General features: G+C 35.9%; 1 protein-coding gene and 1 long non-coding RNA gene across 3 annotated transcripts in view; one reads left to right on the top strand and one right to left on the bottom strand.

The window, feature by feature from the left end:
* The window catches only part of LOC109062300 (CUB and sushi domain-containing protein 1-like), a 602,118-nt gene extending 590,250 nt beyond the window's left edge, over positions 1–11,868 (bottom strand). The window contains 1 exon segment of the mRNA XM_042768416.1: positions 11,365–11,868. Within this exon segment, the coding sequence (XP_042624350.1) occupies positions 11,365–11,422 (58 nt within the window). The 5' untranslated portion in view covers positions 11,423–11,868.
* Positions 11,869–16,553: 4,685 nt separating this feature from the next.
* LOC122147179 lies at positions 16,554–20,326 on the top strand. 2 transcript variants are annotated; one of them, XR_006161454.1, is made up of 6 exons: positions 16,554–16,620; positions 18,868–18,898; positions 18,992–19,053; positions 19,192–19,283; positions 19,405–19,523; positions 19,887–20,326. It is a non-coding gene; the product is annotated as an uncharacterized LOC122147179 (long non-coding RNA). The 2 variants fall into 2 exon arrangements; XR_006161453.1 differs by lacking the exon at positions 18,868–18,898 and having other exon boundaries at positions 16,567–16,620.
* The last annotated feature ends 1,192 nt before the right edge of the window (positions 20,327–21,518 follow it).

The following is a 21,518-nucleotide window of genomic DNA, read 5'->3' as shown; positions in this document are numbered from 1 at the left end:
GGTCTTCTGCTGTTGTAGCCCATCCGCCTCAAGGTTGTGCGTGTTGTGGCTTCACAAATGCTTTGCTGCATACCTCGGTTGTAACGAGTGGTTATTTCAGTCAAAGTTGCTCTTCTATCAGCTTGAATCAGTCGGCCCATTCTCCTCTGACCTCTAGCATCAACAAGGCATTTTCGTCCACAGGACTGCTGCATACTGGATGTTTTTTCCCTTTTCACACCATTCTTTGTAAACCCTAGAAATGGTTGTGCGTGAAAATCACAGTAACTGAGCAGATTGTGAAATACGCAGACCGGCCCGTCTGGCACCAACAACCATGCCACACTCAAAATTGCTTAAATCACCTTTCTTTCCCATTCTGACATTCAGTTTGGAGTTCAGGAGATTGTCTTGACTAGGACCACACCCCTAAATGCATTGAAGCAACTGACATGTGATTGGTTGGTTAGATAATTGCATTAATGAGAAATTGAACAGGTGTTCCTAATAATCCTTTAGGTGAGTGTGTATATATATATATATATATATATATATTCAAATTCTATACTGTGATACAAGCTATGTCAGTTAGCGTTGCATTGCAGTTGTGTGTTTATTGTCTTCCACGTTTCATCAGTCAAAATATCTCTATCTGCATGTTATTCAGCTGTAGTGATATCTGATGCATTTGTCCATATAAGGGATTTCCTAGGGCTCACTTGTGAAACATACATTAAAGTACGTGAGTGTTAGGGTTAGGGTTGACCCTGCTCCATAATACTCACATTGTCTAATTTTGGGTAAAAATAGAAAAATAATACTAAAGTACTTTGTAATGCAGTAATTTGAGTAGTTTTTCAGCAAATTACTTTTTTACTCTTACTTGAGTCATGTTATTTTTCAGTACTTTAACTTGTACTCAAGTAAATTATTAAGTAGCAATACTTTTACTTTCCACTACTAGTGTGTGTGTGTGTGTGTGTGTGTGTGTGTGTGTGCACCCAAAATTGAAATGCTGTTAGGCAGAATGTATAAGCAGTTCATATATTTATTTCCACAATTTTGAAGATATTTATTCACAAATTTGATGATTTTCTGCCCTGCTGCGCTCATTTGTTGATGAATATATTTAGGCATTTGGTCACATGACATTTTAGAACCAATGGGAAGAAAAGGAGCGTTTATATTAATTCTTTCCCCATTGAAAGCTAAATTATGACTCCAGAAGGCTTTAAACTGTTTGGGGAATGTAAAAACATTCTGGAGAATGACCATTCATTTCAATTTGTTGAATGGTGAGTAAATCACTACCATATATATATATATATATATATGTGTGTGTGTGTGTGTGTGTGTTCAGAAGGTCATATCCTTACTGGATTATTAGCTATTGAGCATATATATATATATATATATATATATATATACTTTGTTTATCCTCCACATTTCATTTCATTTAATTTCTTACCACACTGGAGTGAAATGAAGTGGCATGTTAATCTGCCAGTCATGGGTCTTTCATGCCGAGAACTCTACTCATACTGTATGTTTGCATTTAAAAATTAATGACTAAACATATCTTTATAAAATTACACAATGTTGTTGCAGGAAAATTATAACCTGGATAATATATTTTTTTAAATAATTATAATAATAATTGTTAGATATTGATTGTTAAGACAATGACATGATCATGATCACTAGATAATGTTATAAATATGAGTAAGTATTTAAACATAAATACATACATACAAACCCGATTCCAAAAAGGTTGGGACACTGTACAAATTGTGAGTAATAAAGGAATGGAATGATTTACAAATCTCATAAAATTATGTTTTATTCACAATAGAATATAGATAATGTATCAAATGTTGAAAGTGAGACATTTTGAAATGTCATGCCAAATATTGGCTCATTTTGGATTTCATGAGAGCTACACATTCCAAAAAAGTTGGGACAGGTAGCAATAAGAAAAGTTAAATGTATATATAAGGAACAGCTGGAGGACCAATATGCAACTTATTAGGTCAATTGGCAACATGATTGGGTATAAAAAGAGCCTCTCAGAGTGGCAGTGTCTCTCAGAAGTCAAAATGGGCAGAGGATCACCAATTCCCGCAATGCTATAGTGGAGAAAATAGTGGAGCAATATCAGAAAGGAGTTTCTCAGAGAAAAATTGCAAAGAGTTTGAAGTTATCATCATCTACAGTGCATAATATCATCCAAAGATTCAGAGAATCTGGAACAATCTCTGTTCGGAAGGGTCAAGGCCGGAAAAACATACTGGATGCCCGTGATCTTTGCGCCCTTAGACCGCACTGCATCACATACAGGAATGCTACTGTAATCGAAATCACAACATGGGCTCAGGAATACTTCCAGAAAACATTGTCGGTGAACACAATCCACTGTGCCATTCGCCGATGCTGGCTAAAACTCTATAGGTCAAATAAGAAGCCATATCTAAACATGATCCAGAAGCGCAGGCGTTTTCTCTGGGCCAAGGCTCATTTAAAATGGACTGTGGCAAAGTGGAAAACTGTTTTGTGGTGAGACAAATCAAAATTTTAAGTTCTTTTTGGAAAACTGGGACGCCATGTCATCCGGACTAAAGAGGACAAGGACAACCCAAGTTGTTATCAGCACTCAGTTCAGAAGCCTGCATGTCTAATGGTATGGGGTTACATGAGTGCGTGTGGCATGGGCAGCTTACACATCTGGAAAGGCACCATCAATGCTGAAAGGTATATCCAAGTTACAGAACAACATATGCTCCCATCCAGACATCGTCTCTTTCAGGGAAGACCTTGCATTTTCCAACATGACAATGCCAGACCACATACTGCATCAATTACAACATCATGGCTGCGTAGAAGAAGGATCCGGGTACTGAAATGGCCAGCCTGCAGTCCAGATCTTTCACCCTTAGAAAACATTTGGCGCATCATAAAGGGGAAGATGCCACAAAGAAGACCTAAGACAGTTGAGCAACTAGAAGCCTGTATTAGACAAGAATGGGACAACATTCCTATTCCTAAACTTGAGCAACTTGTCTCTTCAGTCCCCAGACATTTGCAGATTGTTATAAAAAGAAGAGGGGATGCCACACAGTGGTAAACATGGCCTTGTCCCAACTTTTTTGAGATGTTGATGCCATGAAATTTAAAATCAACTTATTTTTCCCTTAAAATGATACATTTTCTCAGTTTAAACATTTGATATTTCATCTATGTTGTATTCTGAATAAAATATTGAAATTCGAAACTTCCACATCATTGCATTCTGTTTTTATCCACAATTTGTACAGTGTCCCAACTTTTTTGGAATCGGGTTCGTACATACACACGCACGTACATCAAGTTCAGAGTTAGTTTTGGCAGGTCACGTCAGTCAAGCTTGCATCAGCTGACTCTCAGGTGATTCACGTCTACCTATAGGGAATCGACACCTATCACAGTCCTTCAGGATTATCAGCAGCTTTCACATTGTTCAATAGCTAATTACCCTTCTCCATCCCCAGCTCATCCTGTCATCCAGTCAGGATACAACCTTATGATTCCCTTTTGAATCAGATGGATTACAAAAATGTGTACATTAAATTATTGAACATTAATTATATCTGCTATACTGTTTACCTTAGGGGGTTATCGCTGCTCTTGCCCAGAAAAGAACTATACCGCCAATCCAAACTGTATGCTTAATTGTCAATCACCTTTGACAATAGTGGTCCTGACAGAAATACATACGTACATACATACATGCATTCAAAAACTTTCATTTAAAACCTGCTTTCTGTGGTCAGTAAATGCCACATCAAGTGCATCAGGCACTGACATTTACGAATATAGCAAATAATAATCATTGTTTGTGTAATTTTGCATCAAAAAGAATGACAGAGACCAGTGCATGTAGCACCTAGTTCTGCTGGACTGTGGGTGGTTAAATATGATGCAGGATTTGTGCTGAAATAAAGCAATTGTGGAGTGAATTCATCACTTTATGGTATGGTGTAGAGGTCAACTGATGTGTCAGTTTTGCCAATTAACTGCCACCAATAGCTGATTGCTGGAACTATCGGTTATCGGCAAAAATCCATGCTGATAGTTTTCCGGGTTGGGCCCATTGCTAGAGCAGCCTCTAGTGGTTGAAATCACTGACAGCACATGCTATTTGTTTAGACACGTGATACTGCACGCTAAACAGGGGTGCGTTTCCCAAAAGCAACTATAGTCGCAAGTTCCGTTGTTACCAATAGAGTTCAATGGAACTTGCAACCATAGTTAGCTAATGACACTTTTGGGAAATGCACCCCAGAGGGAAACTTCAGATGCAGATTTAAATGCAACCGACAGAAAATCCTGCCACGCCATTCACATAGTTTTCCATTAAATGACATTATATTTGTCATCGTTAATCGTTGATAATGAAACATTAATCGTTGTTAATGTACATAATGAATTGTGTATCGTGCAGCCCGTGAGACGTGCACTTGGACCTTAGTGCAGCCCAGTGGAAAAAATGGTTGAGAACAACTGCTCTGTATGGTAATATCAAGCATAGTGATATTTTTGCTCATCATTCTAGGGACTACAATGAAATCCAATATGCCTGCTTCAGCTTTAAGTTAATGGCCTTTCTCCCACTTTAAGATAGTTTACTCATCTGTCAAAAGAATAACCATTGCAACATGTCTAAACCACCTGAGTTGATTGACTGGATACTGGGTGAACGGACTTGTTTCCTTATACCCAGTCCTATTTGTGAGTTGCTACTGTGTGCATTTTTTTCTGCCTCCTTCTCCCCTTTGACAACAAACTGACAGTCTCAGAAATGCCCTAAATCAGGGCTGTCAGACTCAATTCCTGGAGTGCCAGAGCCCTGCAGAGTTTTGATTCAACCCTAATTAAACACACCTGATCCAACTAATCAAGTCCTTCAGGCTTATTTGAAAACTACATGGTATGTGTGTTGGAGCAGGTTTGGAACAAAACTCTGCAGGGCTCCAGCCCTCCAGGAATTGAGTTTGACACCCCTGCCCTAAATCAACATGAAATAACATAAGTCTCTTCTCTCCCACAGCAACACTGATCCCAGAGTTGTTATGTCACCTGTCCTCAATCCAAAATCTACTGGCCTTTCAATGGATGTATAATTTCAACAGCACTACAGGGCATGACACCTCCTGAGAGATCATCACAGACTAAATTAATCGCTCACAGACTAAGCAATACAGTATACATGGAAAACACAGAGACAGTGGACATTTTGCCATAATATGCTGTTTATACCATGGTCCATTTACCTGCATGGCTATTAGTGGCAGGGACTGTTGTACAGTATTTACATGTGACAGCAAAAATATATGAAATAATGCAAAAATACAAATTGATATGTGTCGCAAAATAAGACATGGTGAGGAAGAACTCAAATGTGGCTCTTTTTTTTTAAGTGTTACATATGATTCTTCTTTGAATCATGATGTATCATTTATATCTGAATTCTGTCATTTTCCAAATAAAAAAGAAATGAATTAAACTGATTATCTTAAAAAGGGGCGGGGGGGGGGTTACCATATGGTTGTCAAAAGACCACCAGACAGAATAAAATGCACACAGTGCAAAGATCTAATGAGTGTCATCATAAACATGGACATTAATATGCATGAATATGGACTAAACAAAGGATTATGGAAATAAAAATGTTAAAAATCCCATAACAAAATAGTGTTGCACAATAGTACTGCGTTACCCAAGCACCAAACGTTGTAGTGTCAGTGGCAGTTATTTATATTTGTTCAATCAAAACTGTTTATTTATCCTTAATTTATCTGCAGCAACATAACATACTTAATAAGGCAATAAAGGACTGCACCTCTTGTTTTTCCTGCACTGTTCCTTGTACAAATAAATAAATAGTTCTGTGTCATGTCTGTTGGATACTCTTAGTGAATCATTTGTTCGATCTGCATGAACTGAACAAATATGTGAGTGGTCACATGTTAACTTTCTTTTTGTTTTTCAATACTTACTATACAATGCTTATGTAATAAAAAAATACATTTCTGAAAGTAAAGAAATTTTTAGAGAAAATATATTTATTATATAAGATTTATAATTGTATACACATTCTAACACTGAGTGGTATTGTTACACTACTTAATATTGTACTGAATTATATGATTAAAATATTGTGCTTCTATCCTGAAATTTCCAGATTAAATTAAGTATTGGGTTTTAAGAACAATGCTTGTTTTCTGCATATCAGAGTACAGCAAAGGACTTTCTTTGCTTAGTCTCCAAATAATATCAGTTAAATGCTACCACTCATGCTAAAACATCTACAAACTTTTGAAAAATGCCAAGAGCACTCGTTAACAATGTCCATTTTCTATCCTACAACAACTTTAACATTCATGGACTTTTATTTATGATTCTTTCTGTTCCATTTTCCCCATCTTGTTTATTTCCTAGGCTGCGTTCCAGTTAATTTTTCATGCCCTTCACTTGCACACTTCCCACTGTCTCATTTACTCGGATGTACAGTACATCATTGATTACATTGCATGAGTGCCCACTACTGGCAGAACCCATGGAATGGGCTGAACTGGAACGTCCTAAGCCCTTGATCACTTAGAATCTGCTATATAATCGTGATGCATTGTGGTCTATGGAGTGGCCTGAAGTGTGCATATGAAGCAGACTCGCTCCCTCCATCAAAATCGAGGGGTTGAGGGTCTGTCCATATAAACTTCCCTCATTCACTTCACGAAGTGGACTGCACTTCAAAATGGCTGCGGGAATTCCCCCGAGAGCACGTGCTTAGGGAAGTTTGCGAGTGCATGCCTAAAAGTGGAGTGGAATGCAACCCTAGTTTCCCTAGTTGTTCTAATTGCGTTATTCTGTTCACTTGTGTTCATTAATTAAGTTATCAGTCCCTCTCTAGCTTTTGTATAATTACTGCCTGTTCTGTTTAGTTCCTTGGCCGGTTATTGATGTTTGGTTCTATTGTGTTTGTGCTACCCTCTACTCCTGGATTACTTGCGTTTATTCTCTGTGGATTTATTATTAAAGACTGTTTTCTTGGATTACCCCTTTGTCATGCGCTCTTTAAAGCACTGTATGTAACAACTTGTGGTCTAATTAAATTTAGTCGATTTCCCCCTCTGTTCTTGAGCTTCACAACCTTAAAATCACATTTATAGACCAAAAAGTAATGTTATTTCAGCTGACTCTGCCTCCTTTGAATTGCTAATGTTTTAATTGCGTATATGCATGTAGTATGAGAAAGATCTGCACTTGTATAACCTAAATGGGTCATCACATCTACCCAAACAACCTGAATTGGTAACCATACAGCATTTGGAACCAAAATGAGCTATGCAGACAAGAACTGGGAAGTTGAGGAAAAGCTGTCAAAAACTTGAAATAAAAGGTTGCACTGCCACATCAAGCCAGCTGTCCACTGAATTATGGATGTTTCTTGGCTCCAGACTTTGCATCTGCCTGCCTAATCAACACCATTTAAAAGACGTGGTCTGTGACATTAGTTGCATTTTAATTATTTGACATAACCCTTTTTACCAAGCCAAAACTGAAGTGTTTCTCTAGACACCATTTATTTATAGAAGTTCTTCATTCATAAGCAATGGATCTGCATTTTGACTCTAATTCTTTGTTTCCCCCTTTCAATCAGACCACCTGCCTCCATTCTGGTATTCCTAATTTTCAAGATCTAATCAAATCCATGTGAAAAAGATGAAGTTTTGCTCTACTTCTCATTAACTATCCTGATTCACTCACAAATACATATTACTGAAAAAAAAAGTAATAAAAAATAAGGTTGCAAATGGTACTACATACATGGAAACTTTCAAAGAAAAGTATGGCTAAAGAAAAATAAACACAGCAAAGCAATCATTATTAATTTGGGAGGAAGTTGCCTTTACTCAAAAAAAAGGTGAATGTAATAGCAAAGGAAAATGAATATTGATTGTATTAGTGAAATTTAATTTCAGTTAGGGTGTTTGAGTCAACAAGGGTCTGTTTTAATAACAAAGCTCTGCTCAGCCCCTGTTTAATCACTGTTCTCTCAAGACCTCGAATGTCACATTTGCATGTGAGACCTGAGGCTGGACAGTTTAATCGCATCTTATAGTTGACAACAACTCTGTTTGGCTGTCACTGTACCTGTCTTGGATGATCAAACAGCCATTTCAAAGCTATAGTGTCTGCAAATTAAATTAATATCAATGACATTTGAGGATGGGTGTGCCTCTTTTCATATGACATCAGATACAAACCTTCTGTCTATTTGCATTCAATGCCAGCTCATCTTTATCAACAAGAAATCTCATGTCATCTAAAAAGGAAAGCAATTTTATTGGCAGAGCAAGTTATTTCCTTAAAAAATGATACTTAATTGTATTGAATGTGCATGTAATGTACTTCAAATTTAAAAAAATAAATAAAATAAAATGTACTTAATGAAATACAAACCCTCTATACCAAAAGAGAGTACATTTTCAACTAAAGTAATGGTTCATCATCAACAGTGATCATACTGGAGCACAATTTTTTAAAACAGATCAGAAGATAACAACATATATTCTCCTCTTGTAATCGGTTATTGATGTGTAGCTACTTTGGGGGCTTAAGCCCATGATGTATTGTCCAAAGCCCTGATTTTTTTTAAGATTCACTCACATTATAACAACAAAATAAATAGGTTTTAATATAAATTATTCTAATTTAGTGGTGATGAAAAATTAACAGACATCTTTGATTGTTGAGCATAGTCTGCTTTTCAGCTGCTCATACTGCACACTTTACAATGTGACCATGTAAATATATATTTTAATATCTAAACAATGATGGCTGAATCTTGTTATTGAAGTTTCAGTATTATACTATTATTATTATTATTATTATTATTATTATTATTATTATTATTATTTTCTTCTTCTTCTTCTTCTTCTTCTTCTTCTTATGTATTCAAATTGCTTTGGTTCCTAAAAACACCTATGTGAAACCTGAAAGAAACTATTTCAACTACAAAGGGGTCAGAGTCCACTTTAAATTCCAGGTACAAATAAATGCAAATACTCTTAATTATGTTCTCAAATAACACCAGATTGGAGCATTTAACACACAGGAGCATGCCCCACTCCTCTCTAGATACATTATGTCCAAGGTCCAAACACCATAGTCTCACAAAATCCTCTGGGAAACACGCATATCCAGAAAAAGCTGCCATACAGTTTGACATCAACAGTGTAAATTGGGCTCTTTAACATGAAGCATTTCATTTAACCAAGTTTTGAAGCAAGGGAGTTGTGAATATTAATTTGTTTGTTTGTTTGTTTGTTTGTTTGTTTGTTGATGATTTATTTTTATTTTTATTTATTTTTTCTATGGCTCATACCTTGTAATAAAGATTGTTGTTAAGTGCTTGAGAGACTATTCACTATAAGAAGACCCCAAAATTGCCAGGCTATGATCAGGCTTCAACATCCTTTTGAAAAAGTAAAAAAATAAAATGAAATAAAATAAAATAAAATAAAAGACAAACATACATACACCTTTGAGCAACAAATAAACGCTACATACTTTCTACTAGTTTGCACATCATGGCTGATAAAACTAGATTAATTAATGCCTGTCCCTGAAAACTCCCCACATGCCTTTGAACAAGGAATAGCAGCAGTCATTGTCATTAACTTTGATGGCACAGCTGTGACAAAACTAATGATTCTTTCACAGGCTTGGGAAGCAGTGGAAGTGCCTGCAGCATCACTAATTCTTCTGATAAAGCATGTCCTCTAAAATGTTGACCATAATGGGAATACAGAAAGTAACCTTTGAATTGAAGTTTACAGACAGAAAGAGGCACGGTCGTGCTAAAGTGCTCATTCACACAAGTACATCTGCAGTGAGGTAATAGAGGTGAGCAGGCCACGAGTCTGCATTTTCCTGTAATATTTAATTTCATGGTATATGCAAGGATCTGTATATATAATATACTGTAGGTCTATATTATAAAGTGTTGATTTGTAATCTGCAATCAAGTTTGCTATTGCTGCGATCTCACGTGAGTGACAGGTTACTGGAAACGATCATTATTCACTTGGTAATTCTGATGTCACACATCACTTTTTCTGGGTCCAAATTCTTTCTGAAATGTCAAAAGCAAAAAGGTCATTGTGCCCGCCTAGTTGGGGGCGTAATCAGCAAAAGAAATGCATGAATCAGTGCATGAAAGTTAACAAGAACGGTTTGTTGAGTTAAAAGTTTTTTTTTTTTTTGCAAATCCAACAGCAGCCTTAAAAACACTTTAAACCTTGGTATATTTACAAAATGAAAATGAATAAAAATTAATTGTAAAATTTACAATGTGGTTTGATATGCATTTGAAATCTTAAATGTATGATTTTGCATATAGTTTACAAATGCTATATCATAAATATCAGTCTTATGTTTTATGCGCAAATTCTTACTTTTAAATATCACAATGTGGCTCCCTCGAACGCTATAGCCTAGGTTATATATATATATATATATATGTTTTACATACATATATATATATTTAAATTTTACATACATATATATATATATATATATATATATATATATATATTTCACATACATTTTGTGTTTACATATATATATATATGTATGTAAAATTTGTTTCAGACAGATTGCAAAGTCAATCTACTAACAGACTATAGAAACGCCGTAGAACCTCCGTGGAAACCGGTGAACAACCAGAGATGGTTAGGAATAACCATTCGACTACAGACAAACCATAGGCCTTCCTTTACCAACACAGCTGACGCTGATCTCCCCCCACCAAAAGAAAAAAAAAGTTTATACCGACACGCCTATGTGATGTAAAAAAAATAGTTGGGGGTTTGTATTTTGCATGTAAATATCACATGATATAACATAAAATAATGTTAAAATAATGAACGGCGTTTTCTTCCTACCCTGCTAACTTAAGTCTAACTGGCATTGTGACGAATTTAAATAAATAAATAAATAAATAAGTAAGTAAATAAATAAATAAATACAATCTAAATGCAATATCCACGTAATTTCACCAAAATCACACACACACACACACACACACACACACACACACACACACACACACACATACATATAATATATATATATATATATATATATATATATATATATATATGCCATAACTTAAACAATTTTGTGTGCGTGTGCAAGTTTTGATTTGGTTTAATCAAACACAAAGTCAGCGTCCACCTAAATTCAAGGTCTAAAGGACTTTTGTTGTTATACCCAAGAAAACTCATATTCCTGAAGGGGATTGTAGCAATGACACCCAGCTTATAAAACAGACTTTCAACTTACCGTGAGCTGCGGCAACAAAACCTGCGAAAAGCAGCAGGATCTGCTTCAATGTGCCCATCGTGTCCGCTGTAATTCCACGCAGCGCCACGGTGTCTTGCGGTTTATTTTCTCCGATCACAGTAATGCATAGAGATCCAGCTTTGGGAAGAACATCTGACGCCTATGGCACACGGATTCGTCTATATTAGCTCTCATATCACCGATAATGTCCAGTGCAGAGACGAGACACGGTGGTGTTGGGACCAAAACTGATTCCCTCGGTCCAAACAGTAGAGACAGAATGGAGCGATGAGGCAGTCCGCTTCTAGAGGAAGGCGCTGGACTCAACCATCATGTGAGATACAGGGGAATATGGATGGAGATCTACAGTCTGCAGACTCTTATGGGTCCACATAAAAACATCAAGTCATAAAGTAGCTTTTAAGGTAGCCATATTATTTAACAGGAACGATCAGAAGGAAAGCCTGCTACCTCCCCAGTAAGAAAGAAAAAAAGTAGGTGGACTAATAGACTTTCTAATTCGAAATCTAATTTTCTTGAATCCAACATATTTTTAATATTAAACACTCATATAGAAAGCATAGTTTCCGTGTGTAGTATTATTATTCCTGATGTAGAACATCCGGTCCAAACGTATGTAAAGAAAATATTTATAGGATTTTAAAACTCGTCCCGAATGAATGAATGGAATTAAAAAAAAAAAAAAACATCTTGAAACTTTGACAAATATTATACCGAATGGGGGAAAGACTAAAGAATCCTACTGATTTCATTTGTCCAGTAGCAAGACATTATTCCAGTACAAAGCAAGCAGAGTTGTGATAAATATTCCACCATATCCAATAGAATTCAAGAATCAAATAAGCATGTACTTTGAATCTCCACTTAATCCAGTAAGATTATATTTTTTAGGACTCGTGTTCGGTTGGTTTCAAATGACGACAAATTTAATAAGAGTCATGTACGCATTTCCTTTAGGATCTAGGACTGACACATTTAAGGCAACACCACTGACTTGAAAAATGTAAGACCAACATAACTAATACGATGCAACAGTTTTAAGTATCTCAGTTTTATCATGAACATGACATTTGGCGATATGTCTTTTTTTGGGTATGTGGATGAATGTGTTTGGATGACAACTGTTAACGCTACTTTATGACAGGAATATTTAGTTAAATATAAAACGCAGCTCATCATTGTTTCTGCAGCCCACGCATCCGATCCAATATAATGCACACGTACAAACTCACACATCCTCTTGAAAAGAGTACCGCACACTTCATGAACAGACAGCACAGGTCTCACAGTTCCCTATGATAATGGCCGCAAAAAATGCGTTGGTCCGACAGCATTTCTTTGAGTTTGAGAGCGAGGCTTAGTCTCGGGTTGATTTAAAAATGTGGCTATGGTGCCATCTACTGAGCCTGGACAGTCAGATTAATAAACTGAAACTGAGTGTGGATTTGCATATTGGGAGACGCAAGCCGAGACCAGTAAATACTTCTGTTTTGCATTGTTTTCCGCTTGAATTTATTTTAGAAAAAGAACAAAAAAACATATTCCACTATCAGCATAACAATCTGATTACACATTTTAATGAATTTCAGGATGTCTTAGTAATCGTTATGCCTCCTTTGTTGTATTAGTCCTGATGGCCATGCTTTAGTATGATTTGAAAATATTTCAAATAGAATCTTGATCTTAAATGGAAGCCAAAAAAGGTTCTGCAAAGAGGAAGGGTTCACATCCTCAGTGTCACAAATATAAATGGATTATGGAGAATTTTTTTTTTACATTTGTGTCCACTCTTATTCCAAATTCTCTGCTTGAGTACTTTAATGTCGTCTACATGTTGACCTGTGGCGCTGTCCATGGCTTGGTGCTGAAACAGTGCTGTCCTTGACTATAGTAAAGGAATAATTTTCCCTCCCCTGTGACACATTTAGCACCGCCTGTTCCAGATCATTTTTTTCTTGCTTTTTTTTTTCATAACATAAAAGCATGGGATTCTGCTTTAGAATTGCTAAAATGAGAAAACCAAATAACACTTCTGCTTTTGGCTAGTTTTGAAGGAAGCACATGCTTTAATCTAATATTCAGGTTTGTCAATGGAAGCAAAGAAGTGTTTAGGGTTTTGGGAGCCCTCAGCAAGTGGGCCCCCCTTGGTAATAATCACATTCTGGGGTGGGGGACATTTAATATTATTTAGTATTGTATGTTATCGTAAGGTTGGATTGTGTTTCCTTAGTGAAAAAGACATAGACATTGTATGTAAAGTACATTTATTTTATAAGTACACTAAAAATACATAAACATTTCCAGGTGCTATTTGAAAATGCCCTGTGATTGTGCTTATTTCATGCTTCCCTCTAATGCACACTAAAATAAAGTAAAATATAGTTTACAAATGCATTTTTTTTCGTTTGACTGAAGTCAGTGATAATGTTCTTTGATAACGTAAATGTTCTTTGCTTGCTTTTTGTATATCAATTAATCACTGTTTGAATAACCATGGAAATGAAAATATTAAAATTTACAATTTACTTACAATGTTTTTATTAAATTGTGATCAAATTAAGTACAAATTCAGTCGTATTATGTGTATATATATATATATATATATATATATATATATATATATATATATATATATATATTATTCAGAATACAACATAGATGACATATAAAATGTTTAAACTGAGAATATGTATCATTTTAAGGGAAAAATAAGTTGATTTTAAATTTCATGGCATCAAAACATCTCAAAAAAGTTGGGACAAGGACCACACAGTGTTTACCACTGTGTGGCATCCCCTTTTCTTTTTATAACAGTCTACAAACGTGTGGGGACTGAGTAGACAAGTTGCTCAAGTTTAGGAATAGGAATGTTGTCCCATTCCACTGCATGAAAAGAGCTGTATACGGACAAATACGGGATGGGAAATCTCTGCTAAACTGTAGGTTTGCCAGATAAATGAGGCAGAGTGCTTGGAAAGGTAATACACAGAAGTAAACTCGTGAAACATCCAGAAACCTTACGTATGTGGATGTATATAGGAACTGGTGGAAGTTTCCAGGAATCCTTACAGCTGGTTGTGAGGAGGGGTGGGTGTGAGGTGTGAAGGGCTTTTTATATGTTTAATGACCCCCAGGTAGAGGTGCCTTCTCTGTTTTCAGAGCTGGGTGGGGGGGGGGGGGGGGTAACAATGTCTCGTAAAGACAGCACATACAGTATTGTGGAACATAAAAAACTGTGTTTGCTAAATACGTTTATTATTAATATAATTTAATTAGTCTATTTAAGAAACTTAGCATCATTCAAATTAACTGAAATTCAATGGACACAATTACCATTTTGATATGTGAAAATTATGTCTCTGACTTTTCATGTTTAATGTAATCTAGAGGAATGCAACAAATTGTTATTTCAGAATATATATTTCCAACACTTTGAAAACATGTCTCCAACTGCCCTATGTCAGTATGTTGTGCATGTATCTCTCAATGCTGCATTCATTGTATAAAAGAAGCAGTTCAAATGAGACATTTTGTTTCAAAAACATCATGTAACACATTTTGCTAGCTAGGATGTTGATAAATTCAGTACCATATTCATAAGTCAGTGAAATTTAAAGCTGTTTGTTTTTGCTGATGTCTCATGATTTGAAGTTCACTGTTTCTATTGTTATTATGATTCTACCCTAACATTTCATTAAATCTTTTAAAATAGAAACAAAGAAAATCAATAGACAGGTCCATAATCTAAAAGTCTTTCACATGTGAATGCAAAACATGTTGGGTGATACAGACTGACAAACTTGGGTAAAAATATCTGCAGATACCTGTCAGCTACTGTACTTCTAGTCCAGAGGTGCCGAAACTAGGGCACGCAGGCCAAAGTTGGTCTTTTATAATATATCCGTGTCACATTTGACCCTTGGCCACAAAACATAAGTAAACTCATAAGTAGCACATGTAGGTTATATTTGTAGCATTAGGAATAGCCAACAATACATTAAATGGATCAAAATAATTGATTTTTCTGTTGTTAAAAAATATTAGGATATTAAAAAAGTTCCATAAAAATAATAGTAATGTAAATATATTTATTGGTGTTTGTGTGAAGATCACTACATTTATCAAAAATATATTTATCATTAGTAGCCTAATATTTGTTGCTAAGGACTTCATTTGGACAACTGGGGATTTTCTCAATATTTTTTTACCGTTTTTTATTGTTGTATCTCTGCCAAATATTTATAAAGTAAAACTCAAAAAAAAAATAATAATAAAATGTACCCGTATAACTGGTTATGTGGTCCAGGGACACATATTATAAATTTTATGTAAGTTTAATTGCTATATCAAAATAACTTATGGTATATCATATCAAGCGACACAGCCAAGCGACTTTCCACAACACACCTTATCCCCTAAACACGCTTGTTAGTAATACAATTTAATTTGTTATTTTGACTGTTGCAAAAATGTTCTCAAATAAACCAAGTCAATAGACATGATTACCTTTTTAATGTGTAAAAATTACTTTATATGTCTGACTCTTCATGGGTTACATTAGTCAAGAGGAATACAACAAACATTGTTTTAGTATATCAAGAAAAAGGTTTATTGTAAAGGTTGACATTTACAGATAATGACAAAAATGAAAATAGACATTAACAATGACAAAACAAATTTCTAAATCTCTACCACAGTGCATAGTGGAATTACCATATGCCATATGGAAGCGGTGGGCGGGGTGTCGCGGAAAGCATCCAATGGGGAAGGTTGTGTTTGTAAAGTATCCACTCATAACAGAGTTCCGGCCAATATGTCAGTGGCGTAAGGGAATGCAACCAATGACATTACAGTATCATTCGCGTCGGCATTGTGTACGGAAGTCATTTTTTGCGAATTGCGACTTGGTGAAACTGACTATTGTTTGTGATGGCGTGTAAAAGAAACCTGAGTTTTACTACTCCCGTGAGTAATAGGGCTTTGCAACCAGCAGCAAGCCCACTGAGCATAAATTATTTAATGAAACAGCTGATATCCGGTCAGAACGCTTTGCCTCGTCAGCTTGAGGGTTTGATGGAGAAGCAAGCTGCAAACACTGTTCTTCTCGAAGATGCTATCCAGCGTCTTTGTGCTCTTGAGCGAAAGTTTGACAAGCAAAGACTGCAAGAGGAACAAAGACCACGGGAAGAGCCATTACATAAAAGGATAAAGAGGGCGCACAACGTGGGCATTGCGGTAAGTTGAGTTTGATTTTAGCGGACAATATAGTAGTAAAGATATGTAAAATAAAGGCTAGATGTTTGGCCCGCACCGCATTTGGCGGCCATCTTACCACGGGGAGCTCGCTCACTCGTAGTATTGTGTTTTAATGGTGCATGTACTTTCAAATAACCATAACTTGCTCCATTTTCTACCGATTTTCAAATGGTTTGGTTTGTTATAAACGATAGAGATGAACCTATGACACTTAGGGGTGGCCATTCGTGCCAGTCCCGCCGGACACGCCCGAACATGTTTTCAGGTGCGTTCTCCGGAAGTCGTGTTGGTCGACCGCATACGTCATCGAGGTTGTCACATTTCAGTTAAAATACATTAGAAAATTAAGATTTATTTCTTTTAAGACATACAATCATTGTAGTTTCATTCTTACCTTGAAATGTAACGGTTGCTTTTCTGAATTTTTTTTTTTTTTTATTGAATTGCTAAGAGCATACAAAGTCAATGCCAGGGATAAATACAATTGCGAGCACAGCTACAGATTATATAGTCAGGAGAATATTATGCAAATGACATAGTGAGACAGTTTTAAGGGCTTTGGAATTGCTGGATGTACTGGGAGTGTCCAGGTAGGATTTAAGTTCCTTATAGAAAATAAAAAAAGTAGGGCTTAGCATCCTGAAATTTACATTTATGTATAAAAAATTTTGCTAGAAAAATAAATAGGTTTATCAAAAAATATTGGTCCTTTACATTTTTATCAAAGTTGTGCTGACCAAATAAAACATCTTTATATAACAAAGAAAAACTCTGTGATGAAAATGTGTGAACAAAGATACAAAAATTCTTCCAGAACCAGACTTGTATATGTGCATTCCCAGAAGAGATGAGAAATGGATTCGTGTTCAGCACCACAAAAAGAACATAAAGTGTCAATATCAGGAAACATCTTTTTTAAGTAAAGCTTCACAGGATAGAAAAGATGAAGTAATTTGTAAGACACATCCTTAACCTTATTGATTAACTGAGAAACCAGAATAAAATTATTTTTAACCCAGTTTGGGAAAAACAACGACTTATTTTTATAGATAATATCACAATTATTCCAAATAAAGTACCGCTGAGGACTAAAATTGTGTTTATAAATTAGGTGCCAGGCCAAAAGCGCTTGTTTATGAAAATTAGACAATTTAAGGGGCAATTTGGTGATGTTGTAGTTACATAGCAATAGGAAAGGGAGACCACCCACCTTAGAGAAAACAAGACTAGGAAGAGTATTCCAGAATGAATCAGGATTAATTAAGTACTGCTTTAACCAATTAATGTTGAAAGTATTATTTAAAGAAGTGAAATCTAGAAAGTTTAGACCACCACATTCATAATTATTAATAACCACAGACTTTTTAATATAATGCCTCTTATGCTTCCACAGAAAATCAAATAGCATTCTATCAATATCTGCACATGCAGCTTTATCCACATATAAGGAGAGAGCAGGGTAAGTCATTCTTGAGATACCCTCAGCTTTAGCAATAAGAGTTCGTCCTCTCAGAGATAAATCTCTCTGTAACCATGAATTGAACTTCCTTTTAGCTTTCCCAACAACTGGATCAAAGTTCAGTCTGCATCTGACTTTATCATCCTTACATATGGATATACCCAGATAGGTTACCTGTGACTTAACTGTAAAGAGAGAGAGAAGGACAGGTTTTAATGGCTAACAACTCACATTTATTAAGATTTAGGTTTAAACCAGAAGCTTTAGAGAAAACTTTAATGTGTTGGATTGCAATCGGAATCTATAATTTGCTTTTCTGAAATTGAACCCGAAATATTAAACCTTGATGACGTATGAGGTCGACCAACGCGACTTCCGGAGAACGCACCCGAAAACATGTTCGGGCGTGTCCGGCAGGACTGGCACGAATGGCCACCCTAATGACACTGCATACTTATAATTTTCATGAAACTTGTTAAATCATCCATAATTATAGACACGTTAATAGCATATGTAAGAAACCAAACCATTTGAAAATTGGTAGAAAATTGAGCAAGTTATGGTCATTTAAATGTACATGCACCATTAAAACACAATGTTACGAGTGAGCGAGCGAGCGAGCTCCCCGTAGTAAGATGGCCGCCAGGTGATGAGGTTAGAGACTCCGTCGTAAGACAGCTATCCTTTATTATACATATCTATTAGTAACAGTTAAATTATACATCACCTTGAGTAAACAATTATTTTTGACCCTTTCGTTGTTGTAGTTGTCCGGCCTTTTAACAGTTTGTCACGTCTGTAAGTTACACTACGTCGTTTGAAAACTTTTGTTTCCAGCCAATGTAACGTTATGTGTGCATGTATTAAAGCGTTTTTCATTCAATGTTACAGGAAGCTGTAAGGCGCCTTCACAATTCGGAAAACAACCCACATAAATATGATCCACAAACTGGGTAAGACTGTTTTTCCACAAACTGGGTAAGGCTGTTTTTCTGCTATGTTTATTTGGCCTTTGTGGGCCATGCTGTTTATGGGGTTTTACATATTCCTTTTAAATGTATTTAATGACACACTTCTCTCTGTCCACACAGAATAAGTTCGCCTCGTAACCAAGCAGTCATGACTTATCTGCTAGAGGAATTGAAAACAACTTTTGCAGATGCAGACCCTGAGTGTATACAAGGTAATTTTAAAATGTTTGTTTAACAATTTTAATGTCTATAATTTTAGTCTCTTATATTTTGTCCATCTTATGATTTCAATAGTGTAGTTTCCGTCACTTATCTGAATTTTCTTTTATTCAGCGTGTTGCAAGACATACTTTGAAACACTTTGGAGAAAGTACAATTTGTCTCAGCCAGAAAAGTCCCAGCTAAGAGATGCCATTAAAACATGAGCTAAAAACCGACAAAGGAAAAGACGGGTAAGTGTAGAAATTCATCAACTTGTCTTTAAAGGGATAGTTCACCCCAAATTGAAAATTCTGTTATTTTCTTCTGATAAACCACAAAGAAAATATTTTTAGGAATGTTTGAAATCAAACTGATCATGAGCTCCAATCACTTCCATAGTATTTATTTTTTCTACTTTAAAGTCAATGGGGCTCATGATTGGTTGGATTATAAACATTCCATCTAATGTGGTTATCAGAACCAAGACATTTACAGGTTTGTAACAACATGAAAGTGAGTACATTGACAGAATTTTCATTTTTGAGTGAACTATTCCTTTAAGTTTGATACATTTTTGGGTGTTTTTAGTGGTTAACACATTGTGTGTTTTGCAGTTGCTGGATTCCAGGTCCAAGGTTGTTCAAACCGATGCAGAGAGAGAGCTTTGGCAGACTGCAACAGTGGAGCTGATGTCTGACGAGGAGGATGCCATTGTTGATGGAAGGCCAGTGTGGATTGTGAGGTCTCCATCTCACAGGAACCCACAATTGTCAGAACTTTGTGAGGAGCTTCAGCGCAGATTGGAGGCAGACATGCGCTACACTATTTTGCATCATCAGCGTGTTAAGGCTGATGGAAATGGACATGGACATGATGGACCTTCCTTTCTTCAACTTTAACTAAACTGCACTGGTTTTGCAATTTTAGTAATTGCACCACAAACTGCACATTTTCACTTATTCTCTTCTATTTTATCTTATTCTTTGTATACTTATTAGGTTAGATTTATTTAGTTTCATATTCTGCAACTTATTTTCTTTTAATATTGTTTGTGTTTGCTGTGTTTGGTTACATTTTAAATACTTTGTGCTGTGTGTACATATTAAGTAGTTTATTTAGTTTTATATTCTCTAACTGTTATAATATTGCTTGTGTTTAGTAAAATTTTATAAAAGTACTTTGCTTTGTGTACATATTATTTTGTTTTATATTTTGTAACTGTTATAATATTGCTTGTGTTTGGTTAAATTTTATAAAAGTACTTTTTCCCCTGTACAGTTCCTATAGTTTTTTATTTATATATTTAATGCTTTATTTATATATTTAATGCTTTAAGTGTTTTGGTTTAATTTTAATAAAAAGAAATTCTGAATCCATTCTGTTTTCCATTTTTGAGGGGGTTGGGTTGTAAAGTGGGTGGGGTGGTTATGGTTTATTAACATAGCTGGCCAAAAACAATCAAGTCACTATGCTATGAGGGCTTGGGTTGGGCTAAATGAAAACCGTGACCAATCAAAAACTAGTATCAGGAAATTGACAGGTCACTGTCCCAATAGTTGTCAGGGTTTGGGGTGTGTTTTTTTTAAAACAACCAATCAATGTTGAGAAAAAACACCAATAAGGACAGCAGAGGTGTGTCAAGGTTTGAAGTGAAAGGGCTCTTGAGGTGTGAAAATGTCTCCTGACAACATTCTTCAGGGGATTACTTGCCATGGCAACAAATGGCTGCATATACCACGGGGATATCCCTTCAGCAAGATACATCCGAATTGGTATCATTACGGGAGTTTCCTAACTTGGTGGAATTAGAAGTTTACCCTCAGTGGAACTAGTAGATACTTCCGAAAATCAGTGGAGTATACAGGAGTTTCCTAGTACGAATACACCTCTTTTCATGCAGTGTTCTTGTCTAATACAGGCTTCTAGTTTCTCAACTGTCTTAGGTCTTCTTTGTGGCATCTTCCCCTTTATGATGCGCCAAATGTTTTCTATGGGTGAAAGATCTGGACTGCAGGCTGGCCATTTTAGTACCTGGATCCTTCTTCTACGCAGCCATTATGTTGTAATTGACACAAAACAGTTTTCAACATTGCGACAGTCCATTTTAAATGAGCCTTGGCCCAGAGAAAACACCTGCGCTTCTGGATCATGTTTAGATATGGCTTCTTTTTTGACCTATAGAGTTTTAGCCGGCAACGGCGAATGGCACAGTGGATTGTGTTCACCGACAATGTTTTCTGGAAGTA

Source organism: Cyprinus carpio, chromosome A13 (genome assembly GCF_018340385.1).
Source record: "Cyprinus carpio isolate SPL01 chromosome A13, ASM1834038v1, whole genome shotgun sequence".
Lineage (NCBI taxonomy): Eukaryota > Metazoa > Chordata > Actinopteri > Cypriniformes > Cyprinidae > Cyprinus > Cyprinus carpio.
This window is presented reverse-complemented; position numbering and strand designations above follow the sequence as displayed.